This window comes from Talpa occidentalis, unplaced genomic scaffold, assembly GCF_014898055.3.
Source record: "Talpa occidentalis isolate TD23 unplaced genomic scaffold, MPIMG_talOcc4v2.1 talOcc4.13, whole genome shotgun sequence".
Classification (NCBI taxonomy): Eukaryota; Metazoa; Chordata; class Mammalia; order Eulipotyphla; family Talpidae; genus Talpa; species Talpa occidentalis.
In genome coordinates, this window is record NW_023601322.1 from 58,716,114 (window position 1) to 58,736,635 (window position 20,522).

Sequence of the window (20,522 nt, forward strand, 5' to 3'; positions counted from 1 at the left end):
GAGGCTGGGGAGAAAGTGCCCCTCAGCATCTCTCCTGCTTTGCCTGTTCTGGTTCTGCCTCCAAACTGTGAATATTTTTCCTTTTTGCTTTTTGTAACCCATTCAAGAAAACCCATGCACAGCCCAAACAAGGAATATGTTGGAACTTCTGTTGGTTCAATGTTCCCTGCGGCAAACAGAATCTTCCGGTTCCCAGGCCTTCTGTGTCCCCCATGAGGCTTCTGCTGGGTTGGCATGGGGCAGGCTTGTGCAGTGGGGGTGGGGTGGGGGTGGGGTTTGGGACAGCTGGGAGACACTGCGTCCCTGCAGCATCTTCTGGAGCTGGGAAGTGGGCGACTACAGCAGGGACAGGGACGGGGGAAGGGGAAGGCGCAGCTCTGGTAAGAGGTCCTAGGATTTTCTGGCTGCAAAATGCTGTGGTTTGTGGGGTTCTAGCAGAGCTGCGGTGGTGAGCTGGGGGAAGAGAGGGGGAATGGGCAAAGGGAATCCTGAGCCCCAGCCCCTGTTCCTGTCTCTGATCTACTTTCCATTTGGTGACCTGCGAGTTGTTTTGTTATTAAGAAAGGGCTCCAATGCTTTAAAACGAATTAAGTAAACAGAGAAGAAGAGAGAAGGCTTAAAATGACTGATGAACACTTGATTTCACAGATGGATAAACTGAGGCCCAAAAGGTGAAGGGATTTGCTGAAAGAATGCAGAGGTGGCATTATGGAAACTTGATATTCCTTTTGTTTCTGAATGAAGCAAACCCCAGCTTTTTAACTGTTTGGGGAGCCCTCAGAGACTCTCACGGGAGCTGTAGTCACTCTCTCAACAGGATGTGATGTGTTATCCCACAGATGTCCTATCTGTGGACCCCAAGCCAGGGCCCCACCAGAGGACTATGGGAAAAAGCAATGCACAGTGAATCAGAAGTCCCGGGCTTGAGGTCTTGGCCTTGGTTTCTTCTTCTGTGGAATGCGGAGAGGAGGGACTTTGAGGGTGAAATATGACTGTATCCTGGGTTCTGGTGCCGCCACCTGTGCCCCTCAGGCGGAGCTGCTCCTGCGGCCACCCAGCTCTTCCCATCTCCGACCAGACACCCTAAGTCCCCTGCTCTGGTCCCGGGCCTCTTGCCTTGCTCTGTGCCTAGGGACCCACTCAGCTCCCTGGGTCCTCTCACAGATAGCAGGTCTGTCTGCATTTGGCTAGGAACTTTCTGAAATGGCCGGGTCCATCTCAGAGAGGTGGCATGCTTAGGAACCTTGAGGGGGAGTGGGGAGACCGGGGGAAGGGACTGCACTTTGAGTATGAGTGTCCTGTCAAGTAGTGTCTAGGCAAGATGGTGGTAGCTCAAAATAGGGGATTGGAAGTTAAGAGCGGAGGGACTATAGACATGGACTTCAATCTTGAGCGATGGCCGGTGGGGCTCACCTTTGGCGAGGGCCTCCCAGAACCCTTTGTGAAGGTAGTGAAAAAGATGCAGCTTCTGCCCAGAACCATGCAGAGAGGAAGAATTTTATTACAGTCTTAAGTGTGTCCACAAATGCCCAGGACCTCCCCAGAGGCCCCGCAAATGGCCCTGACTGGAAGGGATGGAGGGAGAGTGGTAAGTGAAGGAAGAGTGGAGCGAGAAGGGGGAGCAGGTGTAGGGGGGCTAAGGGGAAGTGAAGCTCTGCTAGGAGGGTGCAGCTGCCCTGGAACAAAAGGGTGGTGCACCTTAGAGCTGGGTGCTCGGTGGGGCCATCCCACCCAAGGGGCAAGCCAGGCAGACTGGGCCCGATGAGGGCCTTCGGACTGGGAGGGGCACGGCGTAGGCGGGCCTGGCACCAGCGTTTCTTCCATGGAGCCCGGGGGTGGGAGCCAGATTGTGGTGGGTTCATGGAGCGTGGGAGGTGGGAGAGGAGGCAGCGGATGTCGGACACTTGTTCTGGAAGTTTGGCAGCAAGGAAGGGAGGAAGGAAGTGGCCCAAGCTGCTGGGTCGAAAGAAAGGTTGTTGGTGTTTAATTAAAAAATTTCTTTAGGTGATTGTTTATTTTTCCAAGATGAGGGAGAGCTGGACGTGCTCGAGGGAGTGGGGATGACGGGAAGATCCTAAAGACTGTCAGGACCCCCAACAAGCAGACCTCCAAGAATTCAGTGTGGAAGGAGAATTGGGGGACTATATTGCTCCCAGAGAGGCCCCCCCAACCAGTTTCTTTCTGCTGAGAACCAAGGGCCCACCTGGGCTCTGGGCTCCGGGTAGCTGGGGGAAGGGGGAGTTTTCTTAAGGGAACATTAGCAGTAACCAGTCTGGGGTAGCAAGAGCTTCTTCCTCTCCCTCCATAGCACAGATCCCTCTCAAATAGCCGTAGGAGTGTGTGGGGCTGGGGCTCTTTATAGCCATCATTCAAATGGGGATGTGGAGGCACAAAGGATGAGTGAGCTGGTACCCAAGCTGGGTGAGAAACCAGGTCTTTCAACAACCCGTCTAATGCTCCTGGTGCTCTACCTGCTCCCATGCCAGCCTTGGGGTATTTCAGGTGAGGGTGGGGCACCCCTGTGGGCTGCCAGCCAACAACTCCCAGGACACACGCCTGCCAGGCAGCCGGGAAGCAATTTCCCAGCATGAATCTTGCTTTTCACGGCCCATTAGCACGTTCCCACACTCCCTGCCACCACGGACCCACTAGGCTGCACACTCTCCATCTGTCTGCTGGTGCTCGGGGTGCTTGGGGTACAGCCTCCCAGCCCACTCACACTAGGCCTACCTGGGGCAGGCTGATACGCCCTAAGGAGCAGCTCCCCCTCTCCGGAGCCCCTCTACAGTTTGGGGCCTCTCCAGTTTGCTCCTTCCCAAGCTTGACAAACAAGGTCCATTTTGTGTCTGATGATGCCAGCTGTTCCCATCACTTTCAGATAATGATACCCAAAAAAGGCATTGTTTCTTGAGTATTTACTCTACTCTGGGGACCGTGCTAAGCCCATGCCATACCTTATGATCTCATCCATTCCTTGAAGTGGCTACACAGGCTGGTGCTACACAGGCTGGTGCTCCTCTTCCTCTTTCGCAGGGCAGTATTTAGGTTTACAGAGGTTAACTTGTTAGGAAATAGGTTTACGGAGGTTAACTTGTTAGTGAGCAGCTGGGCCATCAGTCGGAGTTTGGTCGGCCTGGTCAGGAGTGTATGCTCTGCCCACACAGAACTCGCTCTCCAACACGGAGTCACCAGCCACCACAGACACATTGTTTCTCAGAGCAGACCCTGTCCCCTATGGTGGTCTCCAGAGGCTGCACTGGGTGGCCTAGCTGTGTAACAGGCTGACCATCCAGCATCACGCAATCACGTGCTAGACATTCTCAGTGAGATTACTAACGATGCATTTCTCAGAATCTCTCCCCATCGTTCAGCAACACATGACTCTACAGCTACTGCAATGAAATAAAATTAAAAATTCTGGTTTTCATTCCCACTAGCCACATTTCAACTGTTCTACAGCCGTAGGAGGCCCATGGCTGGCATAGAATATCTCCATCAGCCCGGAAGTTATTGTTGGCCAGCTCTGTGTGGGATATTAAAGGGGAAAGGCTTCAGTATTCTTTAGCCTCATCCCCACCCCCACACCGCAGAAGAAGGAGCATCCTGAGCAAGACTGCCCAGCATGGCTGAGGTCTGAGACTCCATCCCTGCTGTGTCTGTCTGTCCCTCTCTCTCTCTCTTTCACGCACACCACTCCCTGCCCACATTCTGTGGCCATCTTGCTAACATGGCAACATACTTCATCCCCTGGGGGATGCACACAGGCTTTGTCACACGCAAATCTTCACAGCACCGCACACACACGGACACTGACCAGGCTGCTAACACACTCCTTTGGGAAGGCTAGTTTCTGTCCCCATTGTATCTGGGGACACTACACCCTCTTTGCTTTTGCTCCCAGGACACTTTCATAGGCACCCCCAGGACCTACCCATGGGTGTGGCCTACTCCCACGGGGCCCTCACATACAGGCCTCCCCCTTTCCCCTTGACCCCCGCGCCACCCTTCTATCCTGCCCTCCCCAGCGGAGCCTCCTCCCCGATCCTGGCCTGTCCTCTTTCCAAGCCCCTGCCCACCCACCCGCTGGCCACCTGCTCTGCCAAGGGCGAGGGAGGAGTGGGCTGGCTCCTCTGCTTGCCAAGGCTGCTGGGCTGTGGCCGCTTGCTCATGTAGGACAAGAGAGCAGAAACATGCCTTTTCAAACAAAAGAGAGCAGAACGAGGAAGTTGGTGCCGCAGGCTGACTGTCCTCACTCTCAGTTTTCCTGCACTCTCCTCTGTCCCTGATCCAGCCCTGTGAGCCTTCCCTGTTATGTGTGGCTGCATAGGTTGGAAAAAGGATTTCCGAGGGTTTCCCATTCCTATTTCTTATTGCTGCCCCCATGTCACAGGAGGAAACAGGTGACGTGCCAAGTTCAACAGCACAAGTTACCTGGGGGTGAGTCACAACTGGACCACGGGGCTTTGTGAACACAGACCCCTGCCTTGGCCCTGGCACTCACCTGCCTCTGCAGTGAGAACAAGTGCAGGCGACCTGGATTCTCGTCACAGCCTCATCAGGAACCTCCTGTGCCCTCGAGGCCTCAGTTTCCAGATCTGTTCAATGGGGAGCATAAGTCAAATGTTACAAGGTTGCTGCCAGGGTCAAGGAGGAGCTTAGTAGTGAGCAGATTTTGAAGGGAAGACACTTCAGGGTGTTGGGAGGTTGGTGTCCTCCAGATCAGTAGCTCTGAACTGGTTTTGATAAATTCCTCCCTCTGAGCACCTGCGGAAAGTTACTCATCCTAGCCACAGAAAAGAATGCACAGACCCACATTCACAGGCACAGGCGGTCCTTCGAAGACAGCCTTGCAATCACCCCATCCAGGCCCCTGGTTAGGAACCTGGATTTCCACAAAAGCATGCATATGTTCCAAGGAAGAAGTTCAGCCAGGTGCCTTCTCATTCTGCATATGTGCCTCATAGTCGTCGGCCCTGAGGGGCAGAGCAGGTTCATGCGGCCTGTGGAACCCCATGTGTGCAGGCCCGTGTGACCGTCTTATCAGTGTGATATCTGGGTGGCGGGGGAGGGGGGAACATCTAGCCCAGATGCCTAGGAAACAGTGCCCTGGAGAGCAGGTAAATGAAAATTGATTCCCCAACCTGTGGTTCTGATTTGGTAGTTCTGGCCAGGACCTTAGAATGTGTATTTTAAAAAGATCTCCAGGGGATTCTGAAGCAGCCAGTATGTAACCATTGATATAAGTCCTTATCTAGAATGGAGTTTTGTTCTCTAGTGAAGAAATTACATCCCTCCCTCCAACCTTCACTTCCTCCCTTGATTCTTTTTTTTTTTTTTTTTTAAAGATTTATTTATTTATTTATACAAGCACTGGGTACAATCAGAAGCACGGGAGGATGAGAGAATTCCCCAGAGCCAGAGCAGGGAGCAGAGCAGGCAGAAGGACTGAAGTACACTGCTGAGGGGAGCAGTGGCAGCAGGAGAGGTCTGCGCACCATGTGGGACCCTCTCCCGGAGGCCGGGGATCGAACCAGCACTGCAGAGGCTGCGGACAGCTTCGCAACTCAGCGCTCAACCGCTGCACCACTGCACCACTGGGGAGGCCCCCTCCCTTGATTCTTCACCCCCATCTCCTCACCTCCTTCCCTTCACCCATTCTCTAGTCCCTCCATCCACCCCATATGAACGGAACTCAGCTCTGGACCAAGAGTGGGCTAGATGCTGGCAAGCAAGACCTGCTCTCGGAGCTGATAACCCCCCTTCTTCCCTGCACCTCCTCCCTGGAGTTCCCAGATCCTTCCCTAGAAGTTGCCACTTAAAATGTTTTTTGCCCTGGGCTTTTGGGATTCATTGCCTCCAGTTGCACAATCCTGCCTGGGCAGGCGAATGGGCACCTTGGAGAGACACCTTCCTCAGATACCTGTTCCTGTCCTAAGAGCCCTAACTGCAAATCCTTTCCCCTGTCTCATTTCAGTCCTTTCCACGGTCATTTAACCACTTCCTGTTCCTGTAATGAACATATATTGAGGCTCCATTGGTAGCACTGGGGGCTTAGAGAAAAAGTTAAATCTGGGCCCTCAACAATTTGCTCCAGTGGAAGAAGCCAACCCTGGGTGAGCAGGCATAGACCTGGGCTGGATGGGGAGGAGCTGGGTGCTCTGGGAGCACACATGAGGGCTCTAAAACACAGATCTGCTTGGGAAGGTGACCCAGTCTTTTTTTTTTTTTTTAAGATTTATTTATTTATTTATACGAGACTGGGGTACAGGTCAGAAGCATGAGAGAGTGAGAGAATTCACCAGAGACAGAGTGGGGAGCAGAACAGGCAGACGGACTGAAGACACTGCTGAGGGGAGCAGCGGGTGAAGCAGGAGAGGTCTGCTGTGCCGTGTGGGTTTCTCCCTGGCCAGCGGGGAATCGAACTGGTGCTGCAGAGCCTGCGGGCAGATTTGCAGCACTGTGCTCAACCACCGGAGGAGGCCCTAAGGTGACCCAGCCTTGCTGCCTTCCTGCAGGGGATGTAGAGGTGGGAGATTTCCTCCTCCCCACCCCCAGGGTCTGTTGCTGAGCAACAAATTTCGATTGCCCACGAATTCTGGCCTCTCCCCCTGCATGCTTGGGATGGGGATCAAAGTTTGGAGGAGAGGTGGTTGTGGCCTCATCAGGAACGTGGACACACTTTGGCAGGCCAGGAAGCGGCAGGCTTACATGGTGGGGAGAACGAAGAACCCATTAGCTGTGCGGCCTGAGCAATCAAAATCTTTGGCCCAGCTCTAGACCTAACAACCAGAACCTGCATTTTCACAAGCCCGCCCCCCACCCCCCCAAGGGATGAGCATGCACATTGAGCTTGGGGAAGCCTGCCCAGGAGGCTTGCTTCCCTTCTTGCCTCAGCCTGTGGTTGGGGCAGTGGTGTGCTGGCTCCCTGGGGGTATCCTCTGTGATTTGAAGCCCTTGGCCCACACAGCCTTTGCGTCAGGGGCACAACATGGTGTGGACAAGCCAGATCCAGCCTCCAACTAGTTTTGTTTGACTTGACACTGTATTTAAATTTTTTTAATAAGTTGCCAGTATTTAAAAATTGGAAAATTTCATGTAAATATCCAGATTTCTGGCTTTTCTTAAAAAATTGCACAATCTGGAAATGGACCACCTTCCATGTGGCACCTGTCAGTATCTCCTGCAAGCAGTGAAGCTCACCACCCTTGCTCCAAGTTCTTTTCCAACCACTCATATTGTGAGTTTAAAATCCCAGGAGCTTCTTAAAACGTGTGAAAAAATGCTCGGCCTCTCTCTTAAAACGAGAATTGTAAATCAAATCTGCACCCAGCCTCTCCACGTTCCACCTGTCCCCTAGCAAAGATAAGAAAGTTTAATAACACATTGTGTTGATAAGAGTGGAAGAATGGGGGCCTCTCCTGGTGGCGCAGTGGTTGAGTGCTGGGCTGCGAAGCTGCCCACAGCCTCCGCAGCGCCCGTTCGATACCCGGCCGCCGGCGAGGGTCCCACATGGTGGGCAGACCTCTCCTGCCGCGCCCGCTGCTCCCCTCAGCAGTATGCTTCGTCAGTCTGCCTGTTCTGTTCCCTGCTCTGGCTCTGGTGAATTCTCTCACCCTCCCATGCTGCTGACTGTACCCATTGCTTGTATAAATAAATAAATAAATCATTTAAAAAAAATAAGAGTGGAAGAATGTTGTCCACTCTCACACGTGGAAGTGGAAGGTGGTGCCACCTCTAAAATGAATAATCTCCTGTTGTCTAACAGAATTGCCAAGCAATGCCTACTCTTTGACCAAATGACACCAGTTCTAGAAGCTTATCCACAGACACTTACACACCTGGGAGACATAATTCTAATGCACATGTGTAAGTTAATCATCGCAGCCCTGCTAGCACTAGTTACAGATTGAAACTAAACTAACTTTTTAGGTAAATTATGCAAATAATTTTTGTATATGTGACATGCAAATATTATCTAATGAGGAGATCCTTATGTTGTAGCATGGAAGGAGATCTCCAGAATATTGACTGTAAAGGGAGGATAGGAGTGGGGACCACCTGGTGGGGGGATTCTTTGGGTAGGGAGATGCAGGTGTGGGGCTTTGTGGGAGCATGTTTGAGGGGAGATGCTCTAGGATCTGGTAGCACTGTGTCTGAAGAGGGGGCCTCAGAGACAGAGAGTCAGGGGTACAGAGGTGGGAGGGAGTCTTCTCTACCTACATTTTTATATCTTTTGAACTTTGAAATGTGTCCATGTGTCACCTAGCCAAATAAGAAAGAACTGAAAACTTTCAGGGTTCTGGGATTTTAGCACAACATGATTTTATTGTTTTGTAACTGGTGAACCTAAATTATTACTAATTATGACAATGCTGGAAGTCCATCTCTCATGAAGCCCAGTGCATGAAGTTCACCTCCATGCTTCACCCCCATGAACTCCAGCAGCCCAGATGGAGAGGACCCTCCCTGACACAGCAGCTGCATGGGCTCCGAATTCTCCTGGCCATACAGACCTTGGGGTCTCTCTCACCCTCATGCCTTCTCTGTCCTCCCAGGGGAGCCTTCTCAGTGGTACGCAGGTGTGTGAAGGTGCTGGCCGGCCAGGAGTACGCTGCCAAGATCATCAACACCAAGAAGCTCTCAGCCAGAGGTATGCAGGGGATCCAGGCCTGGTGTACCCTGGGGGCTTCTTCCCTTTACCTCCCACCACCCTTTGGGTTAGAACCAGGACCTGCTTTTCTCCCTGGGTGATGCTGCTGGAAAGGTGGGGGTTCTTCTTCTGCAGGTAGTGTGGAAACAGACCCCACCATTTTCCTTCCTTTATGAATCCAGCCTGGAGGCCACAGCCACTCCCATGGGCAGTCACTCTTCTCCCCACACAACTGGAACCTAAAAATTGCCAGTGGCCCTTCCTGTCCCTGCTCTTTTGCCATGACCCTTTGCCTCTGAATGCCCTCGCCTGGATCTTCACAAGCTTGGCTCTTTCTCCACCTCCAATTCCCCGGCCAATGCCACACCCCAAGTCTAAGGAGGTCATCCTCACTTTGCATCTCTCATAACTGTTTGCTTCCTTTGTGACTTTTCCTCAGTTGGGCTTAACCCATTTTCTGGTTCGGTTCCTTATTTGACATCTGATAAGTGTAAGCTTCAAGAGGGTGCAGAAAGATCTCATTTGTGACCCAGCACCTAGGACAGCGCCCGGAACCTCCAAGGAGCCAGCTGTGTCCTGGAGACTCCTGGCACATGGCATCGTCACAGGCGACTCTTTGGCCCCTAATGTCTCCCCAAGACAGTGGTTCCCAAACCAGTCCCCATACCGAGTTCCGTGGAGAGCTTCAAAATCCCTTGGTGCCTGGGCTCCTGCCCCAGGGGTTGTGGTTAGTTGGGACTGTGACCTGGGTTCTGGAAAGGATTCTCAAGTCTTGGAAGTGTTCCGAGACCTATAGAGAGCTCAGAAGAGCTCACCAGATTATTAGAAATGCAAATTCTTGAGCCATACTCTAGGCTTAAGGAATCAGAATCTGTGTTTTCACAAGATACACAGGTGATTGGTAGAGACATTAAAACTTAGGAAGTCTTTGCAGGAGACTTGCTTCTTGCCCTTCACATGTGGTTAGGGTGATCTTGGGGGTGACCTGAGGCAGCCTGCAAGGATGGGCCATCATCAAACATCTATTCCCCACTCTGAACGCTGCTGCCTTGGGGATCACCTGGTGGGGTGCTTCTGTTGGGTGCGGTGAAGCAGGTGTAGGCGATGCAGCCCTTGGCTTGCGTGGTGGGAGATGCAGTGTGGGGGCTTTCTTGTCCAGGTGTCTGCTTGGCACAGGCCTCAGATGAGGCTGGGCTGGGGCCCAGCAGGTGTGGTGTTCATACAACTGCTACACGGTGTTCACGCAGTGCCCCACAGGCCTCCCAGCAGGATCCATGTTGGACGTATGTTGCTGCCTTTCATCTCTGGCTCTGTTGCCAGGAGCCTAGCATTTTCTCCTAGTTACCCAACTCCCCCATATGCAGCCTAGCATCATGCTAGGAGTAGAGGCTCGGCAGAAGGGGAGAGAGCAGGGCTTCTGAGTGGCACACAGTCTGAACAAAAGCTGATGTGGAAGGCCCAGAGCCAGGGCCAGGCAGCCACGGATACCGGGGCAGGTGTGGAAGGAGGAGGATGAGGGATCTCTCCTCCAGATGCCACTCTGCTGGGACCAGTGGTCGTGTGGAGCCCTCTCTGAGCTTTGTGTCTTCAGGGACTAGGGGTGAGGTCCCAATCTCTGAGATTCAGTGGGGACAGGACTAGAGCCACAACTTGGGATGATGGGTTGAGGTTGTCCCAGGTTGAAGGACCTGAGGAGGGGTTCATGGAGCAGTTCACCACAGAAGGGACATTGCCTTTTTTTCTGGGAGGTGACTCAGCACTCCTGGGACAGCATAGAGTCAAGGAGTGACCCTCCTAGCCCCTCTCTGGAGACCTGTGGAGCTTTTGGCCTCCTGGGAGGCAGGTGGCTCAGGCTCAGGTGCGCTTAGAAGGTGGGGATGGGAGCCTCTCAGGGGAAACTTCCCGAAAATTTTCTCCCCAGTGGGAAGGGAGGAGCAGCACTTCTTTAGTAGGTTTCTTTGTTTGTCACCCTGGGTGCCCCGGGGAGGGGAGAGGTTTGATGATGGACATTGGGCAACACACTCTAAGCTTTTCCCTGGCACTCGAGGGTGACTTCAGCAGTTCAAGGCAGGAGCCCTGGGGCGTCTGTCTGTCCCTCCCAGGAGCCACATTTCCCCTGCCCCACGCACCTGGCCTCTTTAGTGAGTGGTTCCCAAATGCAGGAGAGATTTTTTAATTTGTATTTTTAAACTTGTCTTTAAAATAAAAACTTCATAACATAAACAATTCAAAGAAACCAGAAAGATGAATTGAGAAGTAAAAATTGTGCCGCTCCCAATCCCAGCCAAATCTCCTTGGTTGTCTTTCAAAAACACAGCTACCAAGTTCCTAGGCAGGACTCGGGCACACACACAGAGAGGACTCAGGGACACCGTGGGGTATTGGCGGGGTGCAGCCCAAAGTGACTGGCATGGAGGAAGCATCCTCGCAGACTGTCCTGCTCACCTCAAGGGCTGAGGGTCACTTCCAAGGCTCCCTGGAGAGCATTCAGGGGACACCAGGTGGAAAGGACGGTGTGACCTTAGTTAGTCTGCCCTTGAGTGTCAAGTCCATATGAGAGACCAAAGGTCTCTCTTTGGTGAAAAGGTCCCAGGTCAACTTCATTTCCCCCTTCTTCCCCATCTTTCTCTCAATCTCTGCCAGTCACTCTGGGTCCTTTCTCCAGCACCCTAGCCCCGGGAACCCCTGTTGAGCCCTATGGAAGGCGAGGCCATTTCCTGTCCCCTGGCTCCTGGGCCTCCAATCAGAACCCACTCTCCCCAGCTTGTTGCAGTCACTTCCCTCCGCTGGCAGAGCCCCACAGGCCACCCCAATGCTCACCATACTGCCCTTCTCCACTTTGCCTCATTCTGCGCTACCCCCCCACTCCCAGCACTGTTTGCTTCCAGGAGATTTACCCCTGAGTTTCCACCCACCTCTGCCTGCTGAACTCTGGGCAAGGATGACCTCCTTACCCCCAGCGCCCTGGAGGGTGGAGGTGTCCCTGCTCCCAGGGAGGGCAGAACAAGGCTTAAAGGTGTCATCATGCACATTGGGGGCAACCCTTCCACGGCCCAGGTAGGAGGCTGGATGGATTGATTTCTCATTTAATTATTAGAATTGGAGGTGTTATAATGTGGTAATTATGAACATGGATTGAAATCCTAGCTCTGCTGCTTCTTAGCAAAAGGACCTTTGACAAGCTGCTTTGTGACTCTGCCAAGCCTGGGAACATGGCAGCCACTGACAGACAGGGTCTTGCACCACTGCAGCTGTTGTCTAAGGTTTAGGAGACTGAAAAGAACTTTAAGTACCAATAAACTGAGTAGATTCAGAAAGCAAGAGGGTGATGGGGAAGGGATAGAGCAGGAGTGACACTCAGAAAAGTCAGGTGGGGAAGCTTTCTGAGGTGGTGACTTTTTGTTGAACCTCCCTGAGAAGGCAGCAGCTACTGGAAAACCCAGGAGGAGAAATGTTCAGGCCACAGGCATGGCAGATGCAAAGGTCCTGAGGTGGGAGGGGGCTTGTGTGCCTGAGGCCAGAAAGGAGTCCAATGTGGCTGAGTGTCAGGATATAACAGGGTCTTGTTGACTGTGGTGAGGTGTTTGGATGGAATTACACATACAGTTGGCCTTCCATATCCATGGCTCTGCTTCTGTGTGTGCAACCAACTGCAGATTGAAAATTCACAGTGCTGCATAGCTGCCCTGCCAGCATTTGGGCTTGACTGAACATGGACAGATTTTTAAAATTGCCATTATTCCCTAAACCATGTAGTGTAACAACTATTTATTTAACATTTATATTGTATTAAGTGTCGTAATATAGAGATGGTTTAGACTATAAGTGAGGTTGTAGGTCAGTTATATGAAAATATTGCCCCATTTTATATAAGGAACTGGAGTACCTGTGGGTTTTGGTATTCGTGGGTGGTCCTGAAACAATCCCCTATGGAACCTGAGGACTGAGTATACACTGGGAAGCTGTGGGAGCATCTAAAGCCAGAAATAACAGAATCTAATTTGCATTTTTTAAAGAAAGATTTCTGTGGCTGCCAGAACCTATTGGGGAGTGCCCAGGAATGGGTCCTCAGGGCTCTGAGTTCTTGTAAACTCTGATTCTGATAAAGGAAGTGCTCCTTTATCACGGGGGTCTTCGTTTCCCCCTCTTCACAGCAGAGCACGACCCCAGATGTTCCTCCATTTCTTGAGGTTTCCTGCATATTACAAAATGAAGCTTTTCAGACTTAACAAAAATTATTGTATATTGTGTATGTTTGCATGCAACAAATTCATGCTTTTAGCAGCAGCACAATCATCTTGTACTGTGCATAAAGTGATTGTAAGATGTATAAAAATAATAAGTCCTGGCATTTCCAGCAGTGAAACCTGGAGTCAGGTCCAAGTTTGAAGTTGTAAGACCCACATTTTCTTCTCTCAGTCCTCTCAGTGTGACTCTGTCCTGGATTGCTGTAAATGGAGAAGACATCAGAATTCTGGATTTGGGCCTCCGCCCCTGGAAGTCTGGGCCAGAGGGTCCCGGTCCCCTCTGATAGTCCCAGATTTCATCAGCCTGCTCTCTGGTTCTGCTGGGGAGGAGACAGGGTGCAAATCCAGGGGAGGATCCAGTCTCCATCAGCCCATTTGAAGGGGATCCTCCTCCTCCTCCTCCACCCAGGAGTTTGCCTCCACACCCTGAAGAATGTAGAAGAAGACAGGCAGAGAGGGGAAGCCAGGGGATTGACCCCCCGCCCTGGACTTGCTGCCCCTCCCTTAGTCTGCAGCCCCTCTTCAGTTGGACAGTGGGGCTTACACTCTATAGAAACAGGATTGGACTTAATTGCTTTGCTGATGGAAAAGCCACATGTCAGCACTGATATTGGCTTCTGCAGCCCTTGGAGGATGACCAGCAATTGCTCCAAGGGAGGGGGTTGGAGGAGGGGAGCAGGCTGCCTGGGATGGGTGCTGAATCTTTCTCCATCGTCATCACCCTCCCTGGTCCTGCCTGCTCTGGAAGGGCCATTTGGAGACCAGGGTCCTAGTTCTGGCTGGGTCCTTGAGTGTCCATGTGACTGCCTGTCTGTATGTCCTGGTCTTCCTGTTCAGGAGTTGTGGCAGGTGGAGGTGATGTCAGGCCGTGGGGAGCAGTGTAGTCCAGGCTTCACAATCCACCCCTGGAGTCTGACTGTCTGGGTGCAAAGTGTGGCTGCGCTGCTCCCCACAGGGGTGACTTGGGGCAAGGTTCTTAACCTCTCTGAACCCCTCTCTTAACCTCTCTTTCCCTATAAAACCAGAATAGTGATAGCACCTCCTTCAAAGGGTTGCTGTAAGGATTTGAAATTCTTAGAAAGTTCCCTGCTCAGTGCCTGGCACATGGTTGACTTTTGACATTTGTTAATGGTTCTTTTTGAACTATTGGTTTTTTTTTAAATTTTTTTGGTAAGATTTATTTATTTATGCAAGAACCGGGGTATAGGCCAGATGCGCGGGAGGGTGAGAGGATTCACCAGAGTGTGGAACAGAACAGGCAGACTGATGAAATGCACTGCTGAGGGGAGCAGCAGGCAAGGCAGGAGAGGTCTGCCGCACCACGTGGGACCCTCGCTGGCTGGCCAGGATCGAACCCGCGCTGCAGAGGCTGCTGACAGCTTCACAATGCTGCTCTCAACCGCCTGCACCACCAGGGGAGGCCCTGAACTATTTGGTTTTCAAAATTAAAGCATTAGCTACCCAATTGTGAGAAAAGCACCAAAAAGGGAATTGGAACATGCAATGTCAACTCTAACTCTGCCTCCTTTGAGGTCTCAACTTGCCCATCTATTAAATGGGGGCAGCAACCTACAGCCTAGAGTTGCTGGGAGGACCGAATGTTGTCAGGGGTGACTGTGTTCCTGGCAGCTCGAGACAGGTAGTAGATCCTGAAGGAGACCTCTCTCCCAAGTGGGAGACCCAGACACTGGAAAAAAGTTTTGGAAAGGAGGTGTGAGAACTCCTGGTAAGCCCTGAGGCTGCCAAGTGTTAGTTCTACCCTTTTGAGGCTGTGTCCCACCCCAAGGAGGTGGCTTCTGTGAATTAATGCCGTTCTCTTCTCCTGCAGAGAATACCTCCCAAAGAAATGTTTGTTCATCCAATTGTCATTCTTTCATGCTGTTATTTCTTGAGAACTTAGTCTGTGCCAGGCATTTGGAGAGTGCCAGCAATGCAGCAGAGATCAAGACCTCATTATCCTGGAGGACAGAGATCTCCAGGAGATGGAGTAGGCCCGAGGCCTCTCCAAGCAGCCTGGAAGGGCAGCAGCTCAAGATGGGTGGGAGTGAGTGATGGGTGGGGCCCGATAACCAGTGGCTGTGAAGTTGAGAGGGAGTATTTCGGCCAAGATACTGGCATATGCCCTAAGCAAAGGGTTGAGCGGGGGATGCCAGGAGAAGTGAGATGGGCATTCAGTCTGCCTGCAGTGTAGTGTAAGGTCAGGGCTGGAGAAGGGGTGGCCGGACTCTGACCCGGGTGGCCGGAGTCTGACCCCGGCTGCTTGGAGCATGGTCCTTATACATGAAGGGGCTCAGAGATGCCCCTCATTTGAGAATCCTGAAAATCAATGCTCAGAGAAAGCAAGAAACTTCTGAGTCATCACAATCTAGGCCTCTCCTACTTCCCTGTTCCCCTCTGCTTTCCCGAGGAACCCAGAGGCCCCTGCTGCAAGTTGAGATTTTCCAGAGCCCAAGAGCTGCCGAGAGGTGGTCCTGAAAGGCTGTGCAGAGGCATAGATTGGGGGGGTTGGAGGGTAGTGATGGGGTGGGGGGAGTTCCTCTGTCATCTGGGACTCACCTGGGTGTCTGTGTTTCAGATCACCAGAAGCTGGAACGTGAAGCCCGCATCTGCCGCCTGCTGAAGCACCCCAATATTGGTGAGCCTGGGGGCGATGATTGGGAGTGCAGGGTGGAGCTAGACTGCCCCTCCTCAACATGGTGGGTGTTTGCGGGGGGTGGGGGGAGCTGCTCTCTTCTCTGGTGATGGCAGCAATAGAAGTGGGAAAGGGGGTGTCTTTAATGGTTTCCACATTCTTCAGAGACCAGCTTGGTTGGGGGGAAGGTGAAGAAGGGGCCCTTCCTCCCTGCCCACGCTGCCAACAGCCTCCTTCAGAAAAGCTGTTTCAGGAAAAGTCCCGAAGCTCTGAGAGAGATGAAAATAGGACAAGCTTGGCCTTGACTGGCGCAGCCCACTCCCCAAGCCCACCCCCATGCTGAGTCAGCCTGGCACTGTGGCCCCGCCCACCTGCCTGGACCTGTGGCCCACCTGCTCGTCCAAAGCAAGCTCTGAGGTGGCCCTGCCCCAGGGGCAAAGGAGACACAAACAGCCTTTGAAGGCTGGGGCCAGAGCAGGCTGGGACAGGCCCTGAAATAGCATTCTGGGCCTGACCCTCTCCGTGCCCCCGCACAACTGGGGGCCGTGTCCCTGCCATCAGAGTCTGATGTCATGGGGGGAGTGAGGTTCTAGTGTTCTGTCAGAGAATGGCTGTGTGACTTTGGGCAGTTGCACTTGAGCCGCACTCCCCCATCTTCACAAGGAGAGGGCTGTCTGGATCCCCTGCACATCTTGTCATAGAGGCCAACTCAGTGGTTCTGGGTGGGGCTGAGAGTTTGCTTGCCTTTCTAACTTGTTCTGAGGCCACACCCAGGCTGCTGGCTCACGGACCACACTTAGGGAGCAAGGTCTAGGTGCTCCCTAAGGAATATTCCAAGTCTGACAGTCATCCCGCCTTCTCCCCTGGGAAGGCTGCATCTTTTTGTGCCCAGAGCCCGGAGGGTTAACTCTTTTGCTGGAGAGAAGCTTCTTCATCTGCTATTTATACCCAGAAATCACCTCCCCTTCCCTGTGCCTGGGAAGAGAAGCAGAGCAGTACAAACAGCAGTGGAGGCTCCAGGACCAGAATCAGAGAAGGGTAGTCAGGCAGTGGGGCTGAGGGACCCTGGTCGGACCTCCGCTGTGTGGCCTTGGGCAGTTCCTTCCTCTTCTGGGCCTCCAACTTCACAATGGCATATAGAGGGGGTTGTGAGTGATTTGTGACTATAAAATCCCATGGGTCTTATAGAGGATGTTGACTGGGAGGAAGGAGACACGGCTGTGTGTGCGCGTGTGTGGCGTGTGTGTGCATGTGTGCGCGTGCGCACACGCTGCACAGTTGAAGCTGTCTCAGGTCAACTCTGCCTCCTCCCCTTTCCACCTCCTTCTCCCTCTCATTCCCAGCTAAAATGGGCTCTGGGGCTCATAGGCCACAGCTCAAACCCTGGGTTTGCTGTTTATTGCTGTGTGAGCCTGGGCATGTTGCTTAGCCACTCTGAAAAGCAATGTTCTCATTGGGGAATTGGAAATGATACCTACCTCATATGATTGTGATGATTAAATAAAGTGGCAGTCTTAAAAGAAATACTTTATTGCCATTAAACTTTCCCTTTACTCCAAATCTACACCTTCCTGCAGAACATCTTACCTGAAGATTTATCCTCTTGCTCGAAATGATGATTAACATTCCTCTGAACCATCTAGATTTTGGGTCATTAGTTTTTAGCACTGTATATAATAGCGTGGTTAAGAAAATGGACTTTACAGTCAGGATCTTCTGGGTTCAAATCCCTGCTCTGCCGTTTACTAGATGTTTAAGTATGATTACCTCTCTGAAATGGGAATTATCATGCTCCCATGAACTGTTGGGAGGGCTAAAAGAGATATAGCAAGTAAAACACACAGCACTAACCTGACACACGATAAAATCTCAAACATCTTCATCATCTTCATCATCATCTCCATTATGTTCATCATCATCTTCATCATCTCCATCATCTCCATCATCACTGCGTCATTTTCTCCTTCATTTATTCACCTCATGTTAGGGGCAACTGAAGCCCCACCACATGCCGTGTGTTCAATGTGTATGTACAAAATTAGGATGGGGGTGGGGCAGAGTTCACAGCCAGATCAGGGAAACCCTCAGAAGAAGCTGGAGCTGTGCCAGCTCTGGAAGGGCCCTTTGGGGGGGGCACCTCATGATCCCCCAAGCATCTCACTTCAACGTAGGCTGTAATTAGCCCAAAGAAGTGCAGCAGCACAGAGAGAAGTACAGCATATGAGCAGAGGTGAGTCTGTGCCTGGAGGATCTAAACTGAGACCTCTTCAGGCCACCACCTGCCAATGCAGCCAAGGTGGTGGTTTGCTGCCTACCTGTGACTGCCCGCCTCACCCCAGGGGACTAAGTTGGGGGGGGGGCGTTCCAGGCTCAGCACAGGTGGGGTCAATGGTGCTTACTAAGTGCTTCCTTCCTAGATCCTGCCTGGGAGAGGACAGCACTCTCCTGCTGCACCACTGTCACCTGCTGATGGGGCAGGCCCCCAAGGCCACATAATAACCTGAGCCTTTAGTGGATGATTTGGGACAGGCATGAAAAGGGAGATTGGTGAATGATAAAGATGACAATATCTTCATTTGTTAAGTTCTTCCTGGTGTCAGGCACTGCATCAAGTGCCTAATGAATAGCAATGACATGAATCCCACAGCAATCTAGTGGGACCAGCATGGCTGCTGCCAGCAAAGGCTCAGAGAGGTTACATAATTCACCTGGTGTTACACAGTGGGGAAGCGGTGGAGGCAGGAGGCACATAATGCATGGGCTCCAGAGCCCGTGTTCTCAGTCAGTCTCTGTTGCTCCAAGTGGACATCAGACGTGTGCTGTCTCGGGGGTACATGAATAGGGGAACAAACACCAATTTTCAACTTACAAGAAAAAAACAATAACTGTTGGAAATATGACAGGATTGTCAGAAGTTACTGAATCCAGTTACATAAATGAAAACCAGGTTACAGATTAGTTTATTATATGACAATATATTAAAAAGGCAAAGAGTGGCCGTGTAACTCACCGGCACAGATGCTCCAGTCTTTCCACCAGGAGGCAGGGCCAGCACACAGCCCATGGCCTGGTAAGCCTCCTTTCCTCCAGGCCTCCAGGCTGAGCTTTTCCTCAGGGCAGCTCCACTGAAGGGAGGGGCGGCTTAGTGTGTAGAGAGCACAGAAAGAAGTCCTGTCTCCTGGTTCATGATCAGTCATCTTTTGGGGGTGGACACTGACTCCAGGCGGGTCCTGAAATCCAGCCCCTGTCTCCTCGCCAGGCTGCTCAATGGGACAGCCTCTTGTAAGCAGCTCACAGCAACATCTGAGCTAGAGTTGGACTTGAAGAACTCCCACGCCAATTCTGTCCATTTCCCTATACCTTGAGTCCCTCTTTATTTATTTTTTATTTTTTTAAATATTTATTTATTTATTTATACAAGAACCCGGGTACAGGCCAGATGTGCAGGACGGTGAGAGGATTCACCAGAGACAGAGTGGGGAGCAGAACAGGCAGACTGACTGCAATACACTGCTGAGGGGAGCAGCGGTGAGACGGGAAAGGTCTGTCGCGCCATGTGGGTTGCTCTGCGCCTGGTGGGGATCAAACTGGCACTGCCGAGGAGGCTGCGGACAGCTTCATAGCGCTGTGCTCAATTGCCTGCGCCACCAGAGAGGCCCACCTGAGTCCCTCTTTAAAGCAGCAGAGTCTCCTGGTCAGAGGGTGAATCTGGACCTCAATGTTTTTGGAACTCCTCCCAAAATGCTGTTGACCTACTTCTAAATGCCCTTCCTGAGATGATTCTGACTATAGCCTGGCTTCTTAGAGCTTCTCACACCTGAGAAAGGGAAGTGAAAATCTCACATGCCTGCCTGGAGAGGGCAGATGGAAAGGAATCCTCTCCCCAGGAGTCTACTTGGAGAAAGGTAGGGAGAGGAAAGTTCTTAGAGCACTAATAATGCAAGATTATTATAAATAAAGGAGAAGACAAATAATTTTTTAAAGATTTATTTATTTATGCATACAAGAGCTGGGGTGCAGGACAGAGGTGCAAGGGGTGAGGGGATTCACCAGAAACAGAGGGGGGAACAGAACAGGCAGACTGACTGAAATACATTGCTGAGGGGAGCAGCGGGTGAGACAGGAGAGGTCTGCTGGGTCATGTGGGAAGCTCTCTGGCCGGGGATCAAATTCGTGCTGCAGTAGCTACGGATTGCTTCATAGTGCTGACGCTTATCCCCTTGAGCTACCAGGGGGGCCCAAGGCAAGTAATTTTAAAGGTATCTCTTGCAACAGTGTCTGGAGCTAACATAGTATGATATCAGCTTCTGCACATATGATGTCTTTGCTCAGAATTTCTAGAAGCAGAGCCTGAGGTAGGGATTCAGTGCTGCTCATGATTACTGAGGGTGTGCTCTCAGCAGAGACAGTAGGGACAGGGTGATGCAATGTGGAGAAGGAGCAAGAGCCAGGGTTGTATGTGTGTATGTGTTTGTGTGTGTCTGCACATCAAGTCTAACTTTGACCTAATCCCAGAATGGGAGGTGCAGTGGGGAGGCCTTTACTGCATAAATCCTGCCTCAGGGTTGTCCTTCCTTAAGGCAAAGAAACTTGCCCCTCACAACAACCCTGACCTCCTATGTTACGCAGGCATGGCTGACGGCTTCAAGTCACCTTGTGGGCAAGGCAGATCCACCAGTGACAGTTCCCCAGAGAAGGGGCCACTATGAGCCACTGTAAGCAGCCACAGCTGCGGGTGGCTGCAGGAACTTGCTAAGGGGGTCTGGGCAAGGCAGCAATATAGGGTGGGCAGATTCTGCACACAGAAAATACAGGACACCCCTGAGATGTTTAAAATTAAACTGGCATTTGCTTTGAAATGCATTAAAAATTAAAACAGACTAATGGATGGAGGAAAGATTAGAAATGCTGTGAAGCAAGAGTTAAAAACAAGACTGTTAGAAGGAAATGGGTACATGGGTGTTCACTTGACAGTGTGTTTGAAATTTTTTTT

The 20,522-nt window shown here is 51.7% G+C and overlaps 1 protein-coding gene across 2 annotated transcripts in view; it reads left to right on the forward strand.

Annotated features, from left to right (window-relative positions):
• Positions 1-20,522, forward strand: part of CAMK2A (calcium/calmodulin dependent protein kinase II alpha) — a 58,733-nt gene that overhangs the window by 6,448 nt on the left and 31,763 nt on the right. For both annotated transcript variants that reach the window (XM_054694264.1, XM_037508946.2), the window contains exons 2-3: positions 8,556-8,650; positions 15,473-15,532. In XM_054694264.1, the coding sequence (XP_054550239.1) occupies positions 8,556-8,650; positions 15,473-15,532 (155 nt within the window). The remainder of the gene's footprint in view (positions 1-8,555; positions 8,651-15,472; positions 15,533-20,522) is intronic.